Here is a 12975-nt window from a genome sequence, read left to right as displayed (position 1 = left end):
GGAACCAAGTGTTCCAGGTGGACTGTCTGCTTTTTGTTGGGTCACCAAAAATATCATACAATTCCAAAATCATTTTGGAAGACTTCTTCTAGAACAGGGATAAGTTCAAATACTGGGAATCTGGGAGAGAAGTTTTTAAAAAAATGTAACTGAGAAAAACTCCAGCATGGATTTTTCTTTCAAAACACATCATGGGGTACATAGGAACCTAATGTAATCAAGTCTGTGTGTGTGCACACATGAGTTGTAGTTCCCAGGGAAGCCTCTATTAATTACACCCTAGAACTGTTCTTGCCTTGGACAGACAAGAGCAGAATAAATAAATTCATATTTTATTATTTTGCAAAGGATCTGGGTTAAATAGCATCACCAAAAACTGGCACCACCCTTTTGAGCCATGTGCATCAAAGCGCAGACATGCAGACAACATGCATACCTTTCCACTGCCATTTGCGGCTGAATGGCAATGCCAGCTGGACAGTGGGGCAGAGCTGAGAATGTCTCCCTTTACACCTGCAGAGCTACAGTTCCTGACCCTCAAAAACTAAACCCAGTTCCAAAGTCACTTCAAATAATACAGTTTGGTGACGGCTTCAGCAAGCAGGGAGGCAGGGTTGGCAACTCTACACATAAAGGCTTCTCCAGGAAGCTTGAGTGGCACCGCAACAAGAAGCTTTTTGAGTAAGGAGACCATACACAGCTGACACAAGGATGGATTGACACAATGGCAAGAGTGGGCTTATTTTTTTGTTTTTCTGGGCTCAAGAACTCCTCCTATATCCCCACACACCAGGCAGGGTCTTTGTTTTGGAGGAACTAGTTAAAATCTATACATAATGGCAAATAGAAAGACTGCATCTTAGACCCCAGGTCTGAGTGTCGTGGTTATGTTGGTCAGGAGCCTTTTCACAGAAGCTCTGACCAGAGTTTGAGTAAGATCCAATCCTCCCCTGCCCCCAGAATCTCATTCTACAGATTGGGGTGCCAGGGCCACTTCAAGACCAAAACCCTCACTAGGACAAAGGGCACCTTGGAAAATTCTCGAATTGGTCAGCATCGTTAGCTGCTGGTAACAGCACAGGGAAATGATGGATGACCTCAGCTCTTGGAAGAAGAGTGTGGGCTCAGCTATGTGCTACTGTGGCTTGATGTGTCACATAAATGAGCGGTTTCCAGTGACTGTGGATGGGGCCAAGGCTAAGTCATAGACTATTTCTCTACTATGTGTCCTTACAGGCCACAGGATAATAACACAACCTCCAATGACATCTTCAAACTGGTAGGAACTTTTGCTGTCAGCATGACTTGGTAGAAATGAATGCATAAATGAAAACAAGATTCATGCTTTTCTTTCTTCTCCTCCATCTTTCCTCATCTACCAGTCTGAGAGTTGCTCAATCTATGGAGACAGGAAATCAGGTTAGCACTCTTAAGGAGAGCTGTTCAGCCATAGGATGGGCCACATTCCCATCTGGAAATGGATTATGCAGAGACACTAGGTGCCAGACCTATGAGGTCACGGGGATACCTTTATAGGTTTTCCATTTTTGTCGTACTGGTACACCAGCATCTTGATACAGTGTGAGTTGGCCGGCGAGATCCAAGGGCTACTTGTTATGGAAAAGTTATGGTTGGTGTAGAACTGTATTGGTTGCTTCTGGCACTTGAAGAAGGCCTTGAGGGTAGCGGCCGCCATTTTGCGGAACCGCTTGCTGATGAAGCAGTAGAGGAAGAAGTTGATGGCCGTGTTCAGGAGGGCCAGCATGTTGGCAATGTCGGACATAACGTGCATCAGCCAGCGGTTCTGGATGGGTGCCCCATACAGGTGGTAGAGGATCATGATGATCCGTGGGGCCCAGAGTGTGGCAAAGATGGAGGTAATGGTAAACAAGATGGCAGTGGTTTTCCCTGTGGAGTAGCCACGGAGGCGAAAATTGCTCTTCCGCCTGAGCTTGTATACAATGATTGAGTTCAATATGAAGAAGATGGAACAGGGCACCAAGTACACAGTGAAGCAGTGAATCCAGATAAGGACATGGTGCACGGAGGTGCTGATGTAGTCTTCAGTCCAGATGTTGGGCCACCAGTAGTAGGGGATGCTGGTCAGGAAGCAGGTGACATAAACACTTACAATGACTTTCCGGGTGCGGGCTGGGTAGGAGACCATGTGGTACTTGAGCGGGTGGCAGACCGCAATATACCGGTCAATGGTTAATGGAACAGTAATCCAAATTGAGGTGTGGATGGATGAGAATTCCAGCACTTCTATGATCTTGTCGGGAACCTGAGGCATCTGCATGTTCAAGATGAAATCTTCCAACAGGAAGTCCACGAACACAATGAAAAAGAGGACCAAGATGTCAGCAGCGGCAAGTGCCAAGAGATAGTTGTAGGAGGACTTCTGTCTCCTAGCCACCAGCTGAGAGAGGATGATCACGGTTAGGATATTTGCTGTGGAGAGAAGAGAATCTGGCTTACATCTGAAGCAAGATGACTTTATTGCCTACTAGGGGCCCCTAGGCGTAGTGTATCAGGCACTCCCACGGAAATCAAAGGGACTGAACCCATGCTCTTGAGGGACAATCTCTGCACTGCAATTGCACCTCGTACAAACATCTGGATACGATTTTGACAAAGTTTCCTGTTCACATGGTACTTAATTTGTCCCTCACACAGTCATGACAGTGGTGCTGCCGTTGTCCTCACTTCAGAAATGAGACTGGGTCTCAGAGAACTTAAGGAACTCACTTAGAGCCACAGAGTTAGTCATTCATGGTGACAGGGACCAAACCCAGATCCTCTAATCCCCAATCCTGTGCTCTTTCTTTTGTCTGACTGCATGGAGAATATGGGGTTGGGATGGCATTTCCTGTTTCCCGTGCTCAAGTAGGACATTGGACTATACAACCTCTTAAGAACCTTTAGAACTTGGATTTTAAGACCTTTCTTTTTTAAGTGGGTTCAGAATTGAAGGAATGGAGAAGATCATGACCTTTAGATTAATTTAAAAATAAATTATATTTATTTTTAGAGTAGGTACACATGGTACATAATTAAAGTTAATAGAAAAGTAAAATTTCCTTCCACTCTTATTCTGCAACCACCCAAATACCCCTCCCTCAGGGCAATCATAGTTAATAAATAATCTGTGCTTATGCATGTCTGTATAATATGTGTGTATATAGGTTTTGCAAATATAGTAGCAATAGATTATTTTTCTGGGGGTCAGAATTGTTTTGGAATGCATCCACATAATTCTGATCAGTTTTTAAAAAAACAAATGTCTCTCTGAATAAGATACATCTGGAAAGTCATTAGGGACTCGCTCTAAAATGATATCCCAATGGATAACATCTGGAAGTCATTCTACACATTTATTCTCATTAAGTCACAACCAAACCTGAAATTTGAACATTGTTAATCCTACTTTGCAAACAAGGGTCTGAGAGAATTTATGTCCCCTGTCTGAAGTGCAGTGGCAGAGCTGGAATCCAGGGCTCTCTTTCTCGCATGTGCCTTTATAATTATTTCACAATAGTTCACATGTGAAAATGTCTTTAATATGCACACTCTGGTGTATTGATCACTCAGGTTAAACAAATTTTAACACTTTGCCACATATGCTTTAGTTCTTTTTAAATAAAGAAACGACACTATAGATGCAGTTGAAGTCTTCTTTGAAATTGTTCCAGCCCATCATTTCCCTTCCCCCTTTCCCCACCAGAGGCAGCCACAGTGCTGCGGTCTTCAGGGCCACGTTTGCATGCTCTTAACTTTCTTTTATACAGAACCTGCCACTCTACATGCTGCTTTTTTTCACACAACAAGTTGCTTTTGAGACCTCTTTTTTTTTGATACACGTAGATCTATTTCACTCATCTTAACAACTATAGAGCAATTCCATTAATAACCTTATTGCAATTTATTTATTCATATATACATAGACATATTTATACATATACACACGTGTCTGTATATGTATATATACACATATTATGTAGACATATACATCTAGCTGTCTATATGTGTATATATATACACATATACTATATATAGACATCTATGTGTCTTTGTATATGTATATATGTGTGTGTATATATATATACATACACATTTAAATTGGTTTCAGGATTTTGCTGTTATAAACTGCTATAGTTAATACCTTGATACGACTCTCCATGAGAAGTAGCTACGTGTCAGCGTTTCTCTCAGGTAGTATATACATATGTAGAAGGGTGTTTATTATGTTTTAGAACATGTGCATCTTCATCTTTACCAGATATTGCTGAATTGCTCTGTAAAGTGGTTTTACTAATCTGCACTCCCAACGGTAGGGTATGAGAGTTCCAGTTGCTCCCTAACCTCTCATTACTCGGCACTGTCAGGTTTTTTTGTTTGTTTGTTTGTTTGTTTAAGTGTGTGCTGTCCTTGTTCTTGCTCAAAGCACTCTGAAATAACATTTTGAAGTGGTGGAGAGTTAAGGTACCAATTATATTAATTATCCAGTATTCAATCCCAGTGGTTTAGAGCATTCAATACCCATGCTTTAAACCACTCGGCAATATCAGTACTTCTGAGCGGGGGTGAGGGCACCATGTGAGTATGTTACACCCTGGACAATAAAGAAAAATTATGAGTAAATTTTACTTTAAGTCAATATCTAAGAAAAGAGATCCATTAAAGCAAAATTCTTTATATTCTTAATCCTGGAATTTCAAAAGTTTACTTATGCATTCAACAGTGTTTTTCCATAATTACTATGAGCTATGCCCTGGAAGGAGATATTGAACAAAATAGACATGGTCCATCTTAACTTCATGGAGCTTAGAGTTTACTATGTAAGAAAAGCATCAACCGAAGAATCACAGAAGAAAATGTGTAACTGGAAGCTCTAGTAAGTGCTATTAGTGATCAGAAGAATTTTTACTGAGGAAGTGATGTCCAAGCTGAAATTTGGAGACCCAGTAGGAGGTAAATAGGCAAAAAAGGTGGTTGGAGAAAGTGTTTCAAGCAAAGGAAACAGCATGTGCAAAGGCCCTGAGGTGGGGAAAGCATGAAGAGTTGAGTTTATTAAGGCAAGGAATACTCATATGGATTTCTACTTGCTTTGTATACATTTTTGCACTTCATAGCTCTCTTTTATTAAACAGCCTGTTGAAAAGTGTTCGAAAATGTCTTATTCATTTAGACATCCTTTCAGAAAACATCTAGCATCTTCCTTCTGTGTACATGGGCCCAAGATGGATACAAATTAGTATTGTAGACATTCAGAGTCTCCACTCAGAGAGTGTAGAAACAGCATGCAAGGGGCTGAATATTAAAGAGACAAACAAGAATACACACAGTGATACATGAGCCACAGGTGCATAGATACAGAATGAAGGGCAAAGGCTTTGGAGGAGGTTATGGGTCAAAATTTAGGCTACTCCAACCTGACAGTCAGAGTTTCATGGAACTCAAGCTGTAAAACCAGCCACATAGCACAGGGAGATCAGCTTGGTGCTTTGTGACCACCTGGGGCGGGGGTATAGGGAGGGTGGGAGGGAGGGAGACGCAAGAGGGAAGAGATATGGGAACATATGTATGTGTATAACTGATTCACTTTGTTGTATAGCAGAAACTAACACACCACTGTAAAGCAACTATATTCCAATAAAGATGTAAAAAAAAAACAACCCCAAAACCAGGTCTGATGCTTTCCCATCAAGCCAGGAGCATCAGAGCACAGCGATTTAGAATGTGGAGTTTGGGGCCAGGCTGCCTGGGGTGCAGTCCTGGCTCTATTATTTATTGACTCTTTGGCTTTGGGCAAATTTATTCAATCCCGCTGTGCCTTAGTTTCCTTTTTTATAAAATAGGTTTAATAGGGTTATTCTGAGGATTGAGTGAGATAAGTTTTATGAAGTGGTTAGAGCAGTATCTGGCATGTGGTAAGTTCTCAGTGAATGTTAGTTCTTGACTGAGAATCCACTCATTCAGCAATTATTAACGGAGCATTTACTATGTGTCAGGCGCTGTATGAGGTGCTGGAGATGCAGGAATTAACAAAATGGACAAGTTCCCTTTTATCATGGGACTTATAGCATAGTGGGTGAGAGAGACAACACATAAATACAAAAATGTACAACAGAATTTCAGAGAGCGATGCTATACAGAATAAAACCAAGGGATGAGACAAATTGTTGGGGGGTGTTGTTTTTTAGATTGGACATTTGAGTTCAATTAAGGATGAGGAGAGGGGATCTGCCGTAAAAAGATCCGTGAGAAGAGAACTCTAAGCAGGGGGAATGGCAAGTGCAAAGGCTCTGAGGTAGGAAAGAACTTGGTATTTATGGGACTGAAAGAAGGACTCTCATCCGTCCTATTATCATCCCTATTTTACAGGGGAGGAAACTGAGGCTTGGATATTTAGGTTATCTCTCCATAGCCACAAACTGAGTAAGTGGGAGAGCCTGGAGTTGACTCCAGCTCTCGCTGACTTTATGGCATATCAAGTTCCTCTTTGTTTCCAGCCGGAGGAAAGTGATTCCTGTTCTCTCAGTTGTCCCTGACTTAGAAAAGTGCCATCATTTCTCAGAACCTCTTTTTTCCATTCATTAAACAATGCCCACACACCCTCTCATGTCCCTGCTCTGCTTCCCAGCTTATAAGGGGGGTAGGAATGAATAAATGCTGGGGTCTCCCTAGAAAAAAATGTTATACAGTCATCCTTTAGTATCTGCAGGGTATTGGTTCCAAGACCCTCCTGTGATACCAAAATCTGCAGATGCTCAAGTCCCTTAAATAAAATTGTAGAGTACAGATGGCTTTCTGTCTCCGTGGGTTCCGCATCCACGGATACAGAGGGCTGACTGTATATATTCTGCGGAGAGTCACTTTTCAACACCATCTCTTACTTCCTCATCGAACCCTGTTTGTAATGTGGTGCTAAAAATTTTCCATATCCAAACTCTTCAAAAATATTCCATCTCCATCTAATTAATGCTTTAATTCAGGCAAGTCATCAACTCCAAATTAAATTTCCAGCTATTCATATTTGACATTTCCTTAAGTTTCTAGTAATTGTGTCTCTCAAGAAACTAACCCGCAGACATTGAGTTTTCCATTTCTTTCGTGCAGGTCGATTTGCTCCCAAGGCAATATCAAGAACACTTAGAACATCCTTGGGATGAGAGAGATGTGTGAGCCACAGAGACCCAGAGGGGAATGGAACAATGCCTGTGTATTGATTTTCTGAAAAAGAAATGAGAAGGTAGAATTTTCAACTCCCAAGGTTGGCATTTGCTGTAACTCCCCACATTGAAAAATCCTTTCATTTCCACTGTGATAGTTTTTTCCCCAAAGAAAAGGAGTGGTGTTGACAGGGTCTGTGTGTATTTATAAAGGGTGAATAAGCGAAAGAAACCCAAGTCATCACCACCTGAAATTACATTTCTCAGCTTTTTTCTCAAACTAACAGGTCCAAGGATCTGTTGTGTGGAAAACCAACCAATCCCATCCAAGCAAGTCCCCGTGAACTTCATGATCAAAATGTCAATGCTTCTGGGCTTCCCTGGTGGCGCAGTGATTGAGAGTCCACCTGCCGATACAGGGGACATGGGTTCGTGCCCCGGTCCGGTAGGATCCCACATGCCGTGGAGCGGCTGGGCCCGTGAGCCATGGTCGCTGAGCCTGCGCGTCCGGAGCCTGTGCTCTGCAGCGGGAGAGGCCGCAACAGTGAGAGGTCCGCGTACCACCAAAAAAAAAAAAAAAAAAAAAAGTCAATGCTTCTAAAAAGCAAATCTTTTCTGTCAATGGTGTCTTTGGACAGGTGGGTAATATAAAGCCCATGTTTTGTGATTGCAAAGCTTCTTGGTTATATTCTTGGGGGAATTCATTTCCTATACTTTGCAGCTTACCATGCTCAAACTTGAGAGGATTTAGGGAGCGCTAAAAGATCAACACAGGTTGGGCTGTCAGACCCCACCACTGGACGGCTGACTGGTGCAGAGGGAAAGGGTCAAGGTCTTCCAGAGATATTTTCTGTGTCTGTGAGGACTAAGAAGTTCCTGGAGATTCCTTGGAAGAGCCCTGACTGGGAGTTCTGAGTTTATATCTCTTAATTCTGCTACATTTCTTGGTTTTTGGTTTTTTTTTTTTTGGTCTTTGAAAATTATTTTTTTCAATTACAAAAGTAAAATATACCTGTAAAAATTAAACATTATATCAGTGTATAATAATATTATTAGCTCACTTTTATTGAGCATTTACTTCTAAGCATCTTACACACATTTAATTTCATTTAAGTTTTACAACCACCCTATGAGGTTGGAACAATTATCTGAGAGCATCGAGCCTTAGAGAGGTTATAAGTAACTTGTTTGTGGTCACAGAGCAAGCAAGTGGTGAGCCCAGACATTAAGCCAGGCTTTTTGTCTCCTGAGTTTGTACATGTAACTATTACATTAGACACTGGAAAGTGAAAGTCTGTCCGAATCGCATTTTCTAGAGATATTATGGTATCTAGTCTCTTAGACGGTCCCCAGTGAACCATACCTCCTGGTGTTCATGCCTTTGTGTAGTCTCCTCCCCTTGAATTGGAGCTTGTCCTGTGATTCACTTTTTTTTTTAAAAATTATTTATTTACTTTTGGCTGCGTTGGGTCTCTGTTGCTGCGCATGGGCTTTCTCTAGTTACAGCAAGTGGGGGCTACTCTTCGTTGCGGTGCGCGGGCTTCTCATTGTGGTGACTTCTCTGGTGGCTTCTCTTGTTGCAGAGCATGGGCTCTAGGCATGCGGGCTTCAGTAGCTGTGGTATGCGGGCTTGGTAGTTGTGGTACACGGGCTTAGTTGCTCTGCGGCATGTGGGATCTTCCCCCATCCAAGGCTGGACCAGGGCTCAAACCCGTGTCCCCTACATTAGCAGGCAGGTTCTTAACCACTGCATCACCAGGGAAGTCCCTGTGATTCACTTTCAACCAATAGACTATTGTGGGAGTGACACTGCATGACCAGGTTGTACGTGGGCCTTTTGAATACCTGCTTTGGGACGCTCCATCTTGGAGCCCAGCTGTGAGAAGGCCAAGCCACATGGAGATGTTGTGTGTAGGGACTCTGGTTGAAAGCCCCAGGTGAGCTCGTAGCCGACAACCAACATCAACTGTCTGTCATGTGTCTGTGTCATGTGTCTGTCATGTGAGTGAGCGCTCTTGGATGTCCAGCTCCATGGAACCCCCAAATAACTGCAGTCCCAGTGCCCTGCGGCTGCCACTGTGAGAGACCCTGAGAAAGAGCCATCTGGCTGAGCCCAGTCAGCCTAAGAACCAGGACAAATAATCCTAAATGGCTGTATTAAGCCTCTAAGTTTTAGGGTGGTTTGCAATGCTGCAACCAGAACAGAGGTTTATTAACCATTTGGTGTTTGTATCTCTAGGATGTTTATATGCCTATAACTATAAATATAATTAGTAATATGATTGTCACCACAAAATGAGATCATACACTAATACTGTTGTGCAAGTTGGTTTTTTATTATCTTTTTTCTCTCTCTTTTTTCAAAACTTTAATTAATTAATTTATTTTTGGCTTCATTGGGTCTTCGTTGCGGTGTGCAGGCTTCTCGTTGCGGTGGCTTCTCTTGTTGCAGAGCTCGGGCTCTAGGCGTGTGGGCTTCTGTAGTTGTGGCTCGTGGGCTCTAGAGCGCAGGCTCAGTAGTTATGGCACACGGGCTTAGTTGCTCCGCGGCATGTGGGAAGCCCCAAGTTGGTTTTTTAATCAATTAGAAATAAATCGTGGATTTTTTCCTATGTCAATTATATTCATGAAATATTCACTTATGGCTGGACATTACTTATTTTGTTTTATTTTATTATTTTGGGCACCACAGAGCTTCATTAAACATCTTTGCATATTTCTGTAGAATAAATTCTCAAAAGTAGAAATGCTGGCTTAAAGGGTAACACACATTTTTTCCCTTCCTCCCTCTCTCCCCCCTCTCTCCCTCCCTCCCTCTCTCCCTCCTTTCTTCTTAAAGGCAGCTAATAGAATTTGTAAGAAGGGAAAGAGCTCAAGGTGAAGCTACAAAAAGATTTAGTTTAGACACCAAGAAGCACTTTCTAACTACAGTGGTAGTTATGTGAACGAGAGCAGGCCACTGACACCACAGCTGTTTGGTCCACGCAGGTCTTCTGAAAAGAACAAAGAGTTGTGTATCTGGGCTGATTAAATTCCTGGCGTTACCTTCTGCAAATCCTCTTTCTCTGCATCCTAAATTATATTTTCGTGAATTTCCAAAAAGAGAGTAATTCACCCCTTTCAGCCACCATCCCCTGTGACTTAAATGCATCCCTCCCTCCTTCAAGGTGCCTATCTTTTGTACTAGAAGAGTCAGCCCTCATGTCCCACAGACACATGATGACCCCTGACACTGTGAGCCATTCCAGTGGTGCTATTTATATGGTTGCTGGAAGGTGCCTCAAGGACAGGTTTTTAGGAAAAGCAATTTCTAAGCCTCGCAGGCAAGAAGTCAGCACTGCCCTTGTTTAGATCAGCTGGGGAGTGGGGACTAAATTGGGTGATGGGGCATTGCTCTTGAGGGCTGTCATCTCCCTTACTGTTACCTGCTCCACTACAGGTCTCGGAGGGATCTTGGAGCAAGGGGAGATAAAGGGGAAAGGGGAAATAAGATGCTGGTGCTGGCTCTGGAACCCTGAACCAAGCCGCTGCTGCTGCCCCAGCTCCCCTGTGGTGGGCAGGGCACCAGGTCGCTGCGTCCAGAGGGGCCAGAAGGGGAGGGAGGCGTGGCCTCGACGCGGCAGCTGCACCCACCATGCACAGCATCAAGCGAGTGGTGGTAGGTGATGGGGCTCCTCTGCTACACAGCTGATGCCTTCCCCGAGGAGTCCACCCCTGCGGCGTTCGACGATTACAGTGCCCGAAGTGCACCTGACTGGCGCACGGTGAGCCCGAACCTGTGGGACGCGGGGCCAGGAGCAGGACCATCTCGCACACTCTCCCACCCTCAGCCCAACGTCTTTGTCATCTGTGTCTCCACTGCCAGAGAACGTGCCGCACAAGTGGCATCCAGAAGTGTGTCACCACTGCCCTGAGGTGTACATCCTCCTGCTGGGCACCAGGAAGGACCTGAAAGCTCAGCCTGACACCTGCGGTGCCTCAAGGGCAGGGCCAGGTGCTGGCCGAGCAGATCCACGTTGTGCTACCTGGAGGGCTTGACCTGGCGGCAGGACGGCGCCCAGCTTGGAGGCTGCCCCTGCCCCACCCTGGACAACTGGTGCCTTGGTGCCTTGTCTGTCCCCAGCTGAGCCTGAAGGACAATTCTAGCACCCCTTGGAGGGGGGGTGCTCCCTGAATGCCTTTTTCTCCTTAAGGAGGCCCACAGGAAGGGAGCCTTGGGTCCTGCCCCACTCTGGTTGGGAACACCAGGTATTCTCGAGAGCTCACCCAGGCCAAGGTTGGCTCCCTTCCCAAGAAGCCAACCCTTGCCCCTCCCCATTTCCTCACACAGACGTTGGTGCCTCTGTGCTGCATCCTCTCAGGTTAGGAGCTCTCAGCTGTCCAGTCCCTAACAGCTCCCTCACTGCTCTTTGGTTCCCCTCTAGATGCTCTCTCCCTTCCCCAAAGAAGGAGCCACAGAACCCAAGGATGATGAATATGCCCTAACCTACTCCCACATGCCCAAGTCTTATGCATTTGCTGACTGACTCAGCCCCCGATGCCCCCGGGCCTTTCCTACCCCATCAGCATTATTAAAATCTCGTGTCTCCAGTGGGGGATGGGGGGAGATGATGCTGATGAGACTTGGTGTTCAGTCTTTTTGACCTCTGTGGATGGTGCCAGGAGGTCTTCAGGCGGTTGTGCCCTGAGGGCTTCTAGGAGAGGAGCAGGGAAGGGTTTCCCAAGGGCAGCTGTCCGTCCATGTGGTCCCAACCCCAGGCACTGCCTGCTGGCCAGTGGCCAACCTTGTTTCCCATTGTTCCACTTGCTCCAGGGCAGAAGCCAGGGAATGTGGAACGTACTTCCTGAAGTTGGCTATTAGGGGCACGAAACTGACTGTCGACTAGTGGGGTGGAGGTCAGGCAGTGGGGCCCCAGCTCATGGGAAGGCAATCCCTGAGGGATAGCTTCCAGGTTCCTGCAAGGGCTCTGAAGGGCCATTTGTTCTTTTTCCTCTTTGCAGGCTGAACTTCACCCCACATATCCAAGTACATAAGAACCTATCATAGGACTTCCCTGGTGGCGGAGTGGTTAAGAATCCTCCTGCCAATGCAGGGGACTCAGGTTCAAGCCCCGGCCCGGGAAGATCCCACATGCTGCGGAGCAACTAGGCCCGTGCGCCACAACTACTGAGCCTGCGCTCTAGAGCCCGCGAGCCACAACTACTGAGCCCACACGCCTAGAGCCTGTGCTCCACAAGAGAAGCCACCGCAATGAGGAGCCTGTGCACCGCAGCGAAGAGTAGCCCCCACTCGCCGCAACTAGAGAAAGCCCCCGCGCAGCAATGAAGACCCAACACAGCCAAAAAATAAATAATTTTTAAAATTCTCACTTAAAAAGAAAAATAGAAAAAAGGAACCTATCATAGCTGGAAGAGGTTGTGAAGTGTAGTGATTAATCTCCCTGAACCTCAATTCCTACATCTGTGAAATCGGCATCAATATAAATAGCACCCTCATAAGTTGTTAGAAAAATAGAGGAAATAACATGTGTAAAATGCTTAGTTCAGCCCCTAGCACATGGTGAGCACTCTGTAAATGTTAGTTTTGTTACTTTTCACACCTGGCCAGTTCAGCAGACAATTATTGAGCTAGAGGCCAGACTCTTTGCTGGAAGCAGAGCTGAATAGGAGAGAGTCTGAGCTCTCAAGGAATCCATGGAAGATTCTCGTTTACCTCCATGGATCATTCCAGGCACTATAGTCCTGTCACCTTATCTGGAAATTCTTTTTTTTGTGTGTGTGTGTGGTACGTGGGCCTATCACT

At 44.9% G+C, this 12975-nt stretch overlaps 1 protein-coding gene across 1 annotated transcript in view; it reads right to left on the bottom strand.

Annotated features, from left to right (window-relative positions):
- Positions 1 to 1516: 1516 nt before the first annotated feature.
- GPR139 (G protein-coupled receptor 139) overlaps positions 1517 to 12975 on the bottom strand; it is a 40729-nt gene continuing 29270 nt past the window's right edge. The window contains exon 2 of the mRNA XM_022552297.2: positions 1517 to 2451. Coding sequence (XP_022408005.1) covers positions 1517 to 2451 — 935 coding nt within the window. The remainder of the gene's footprint in view (positions 2452 to 12975) is intronic.

Source organism: Delphinapterus leucas, chromosome 15, assembly GCF_059928025.1.
Source record: "Delphinapterus leucas isolate spDelLeu-1000000601 "Yukka" chromosome 15, BTC_Dleu_Yukka2, whole genome shotgun sequence".
Lineage (NCBI taxonomy): Eukaryota > Metazoa > Chordata > Mammalia > Artiodactyla > Monodontidae > Delphinapterus > Delphinapterus leucas.
The sequence above is the reverse complement of the archived record's forward strand: the minus strand, read 5'-3'. Positions and strand labels throughout refer to the sequence as shown.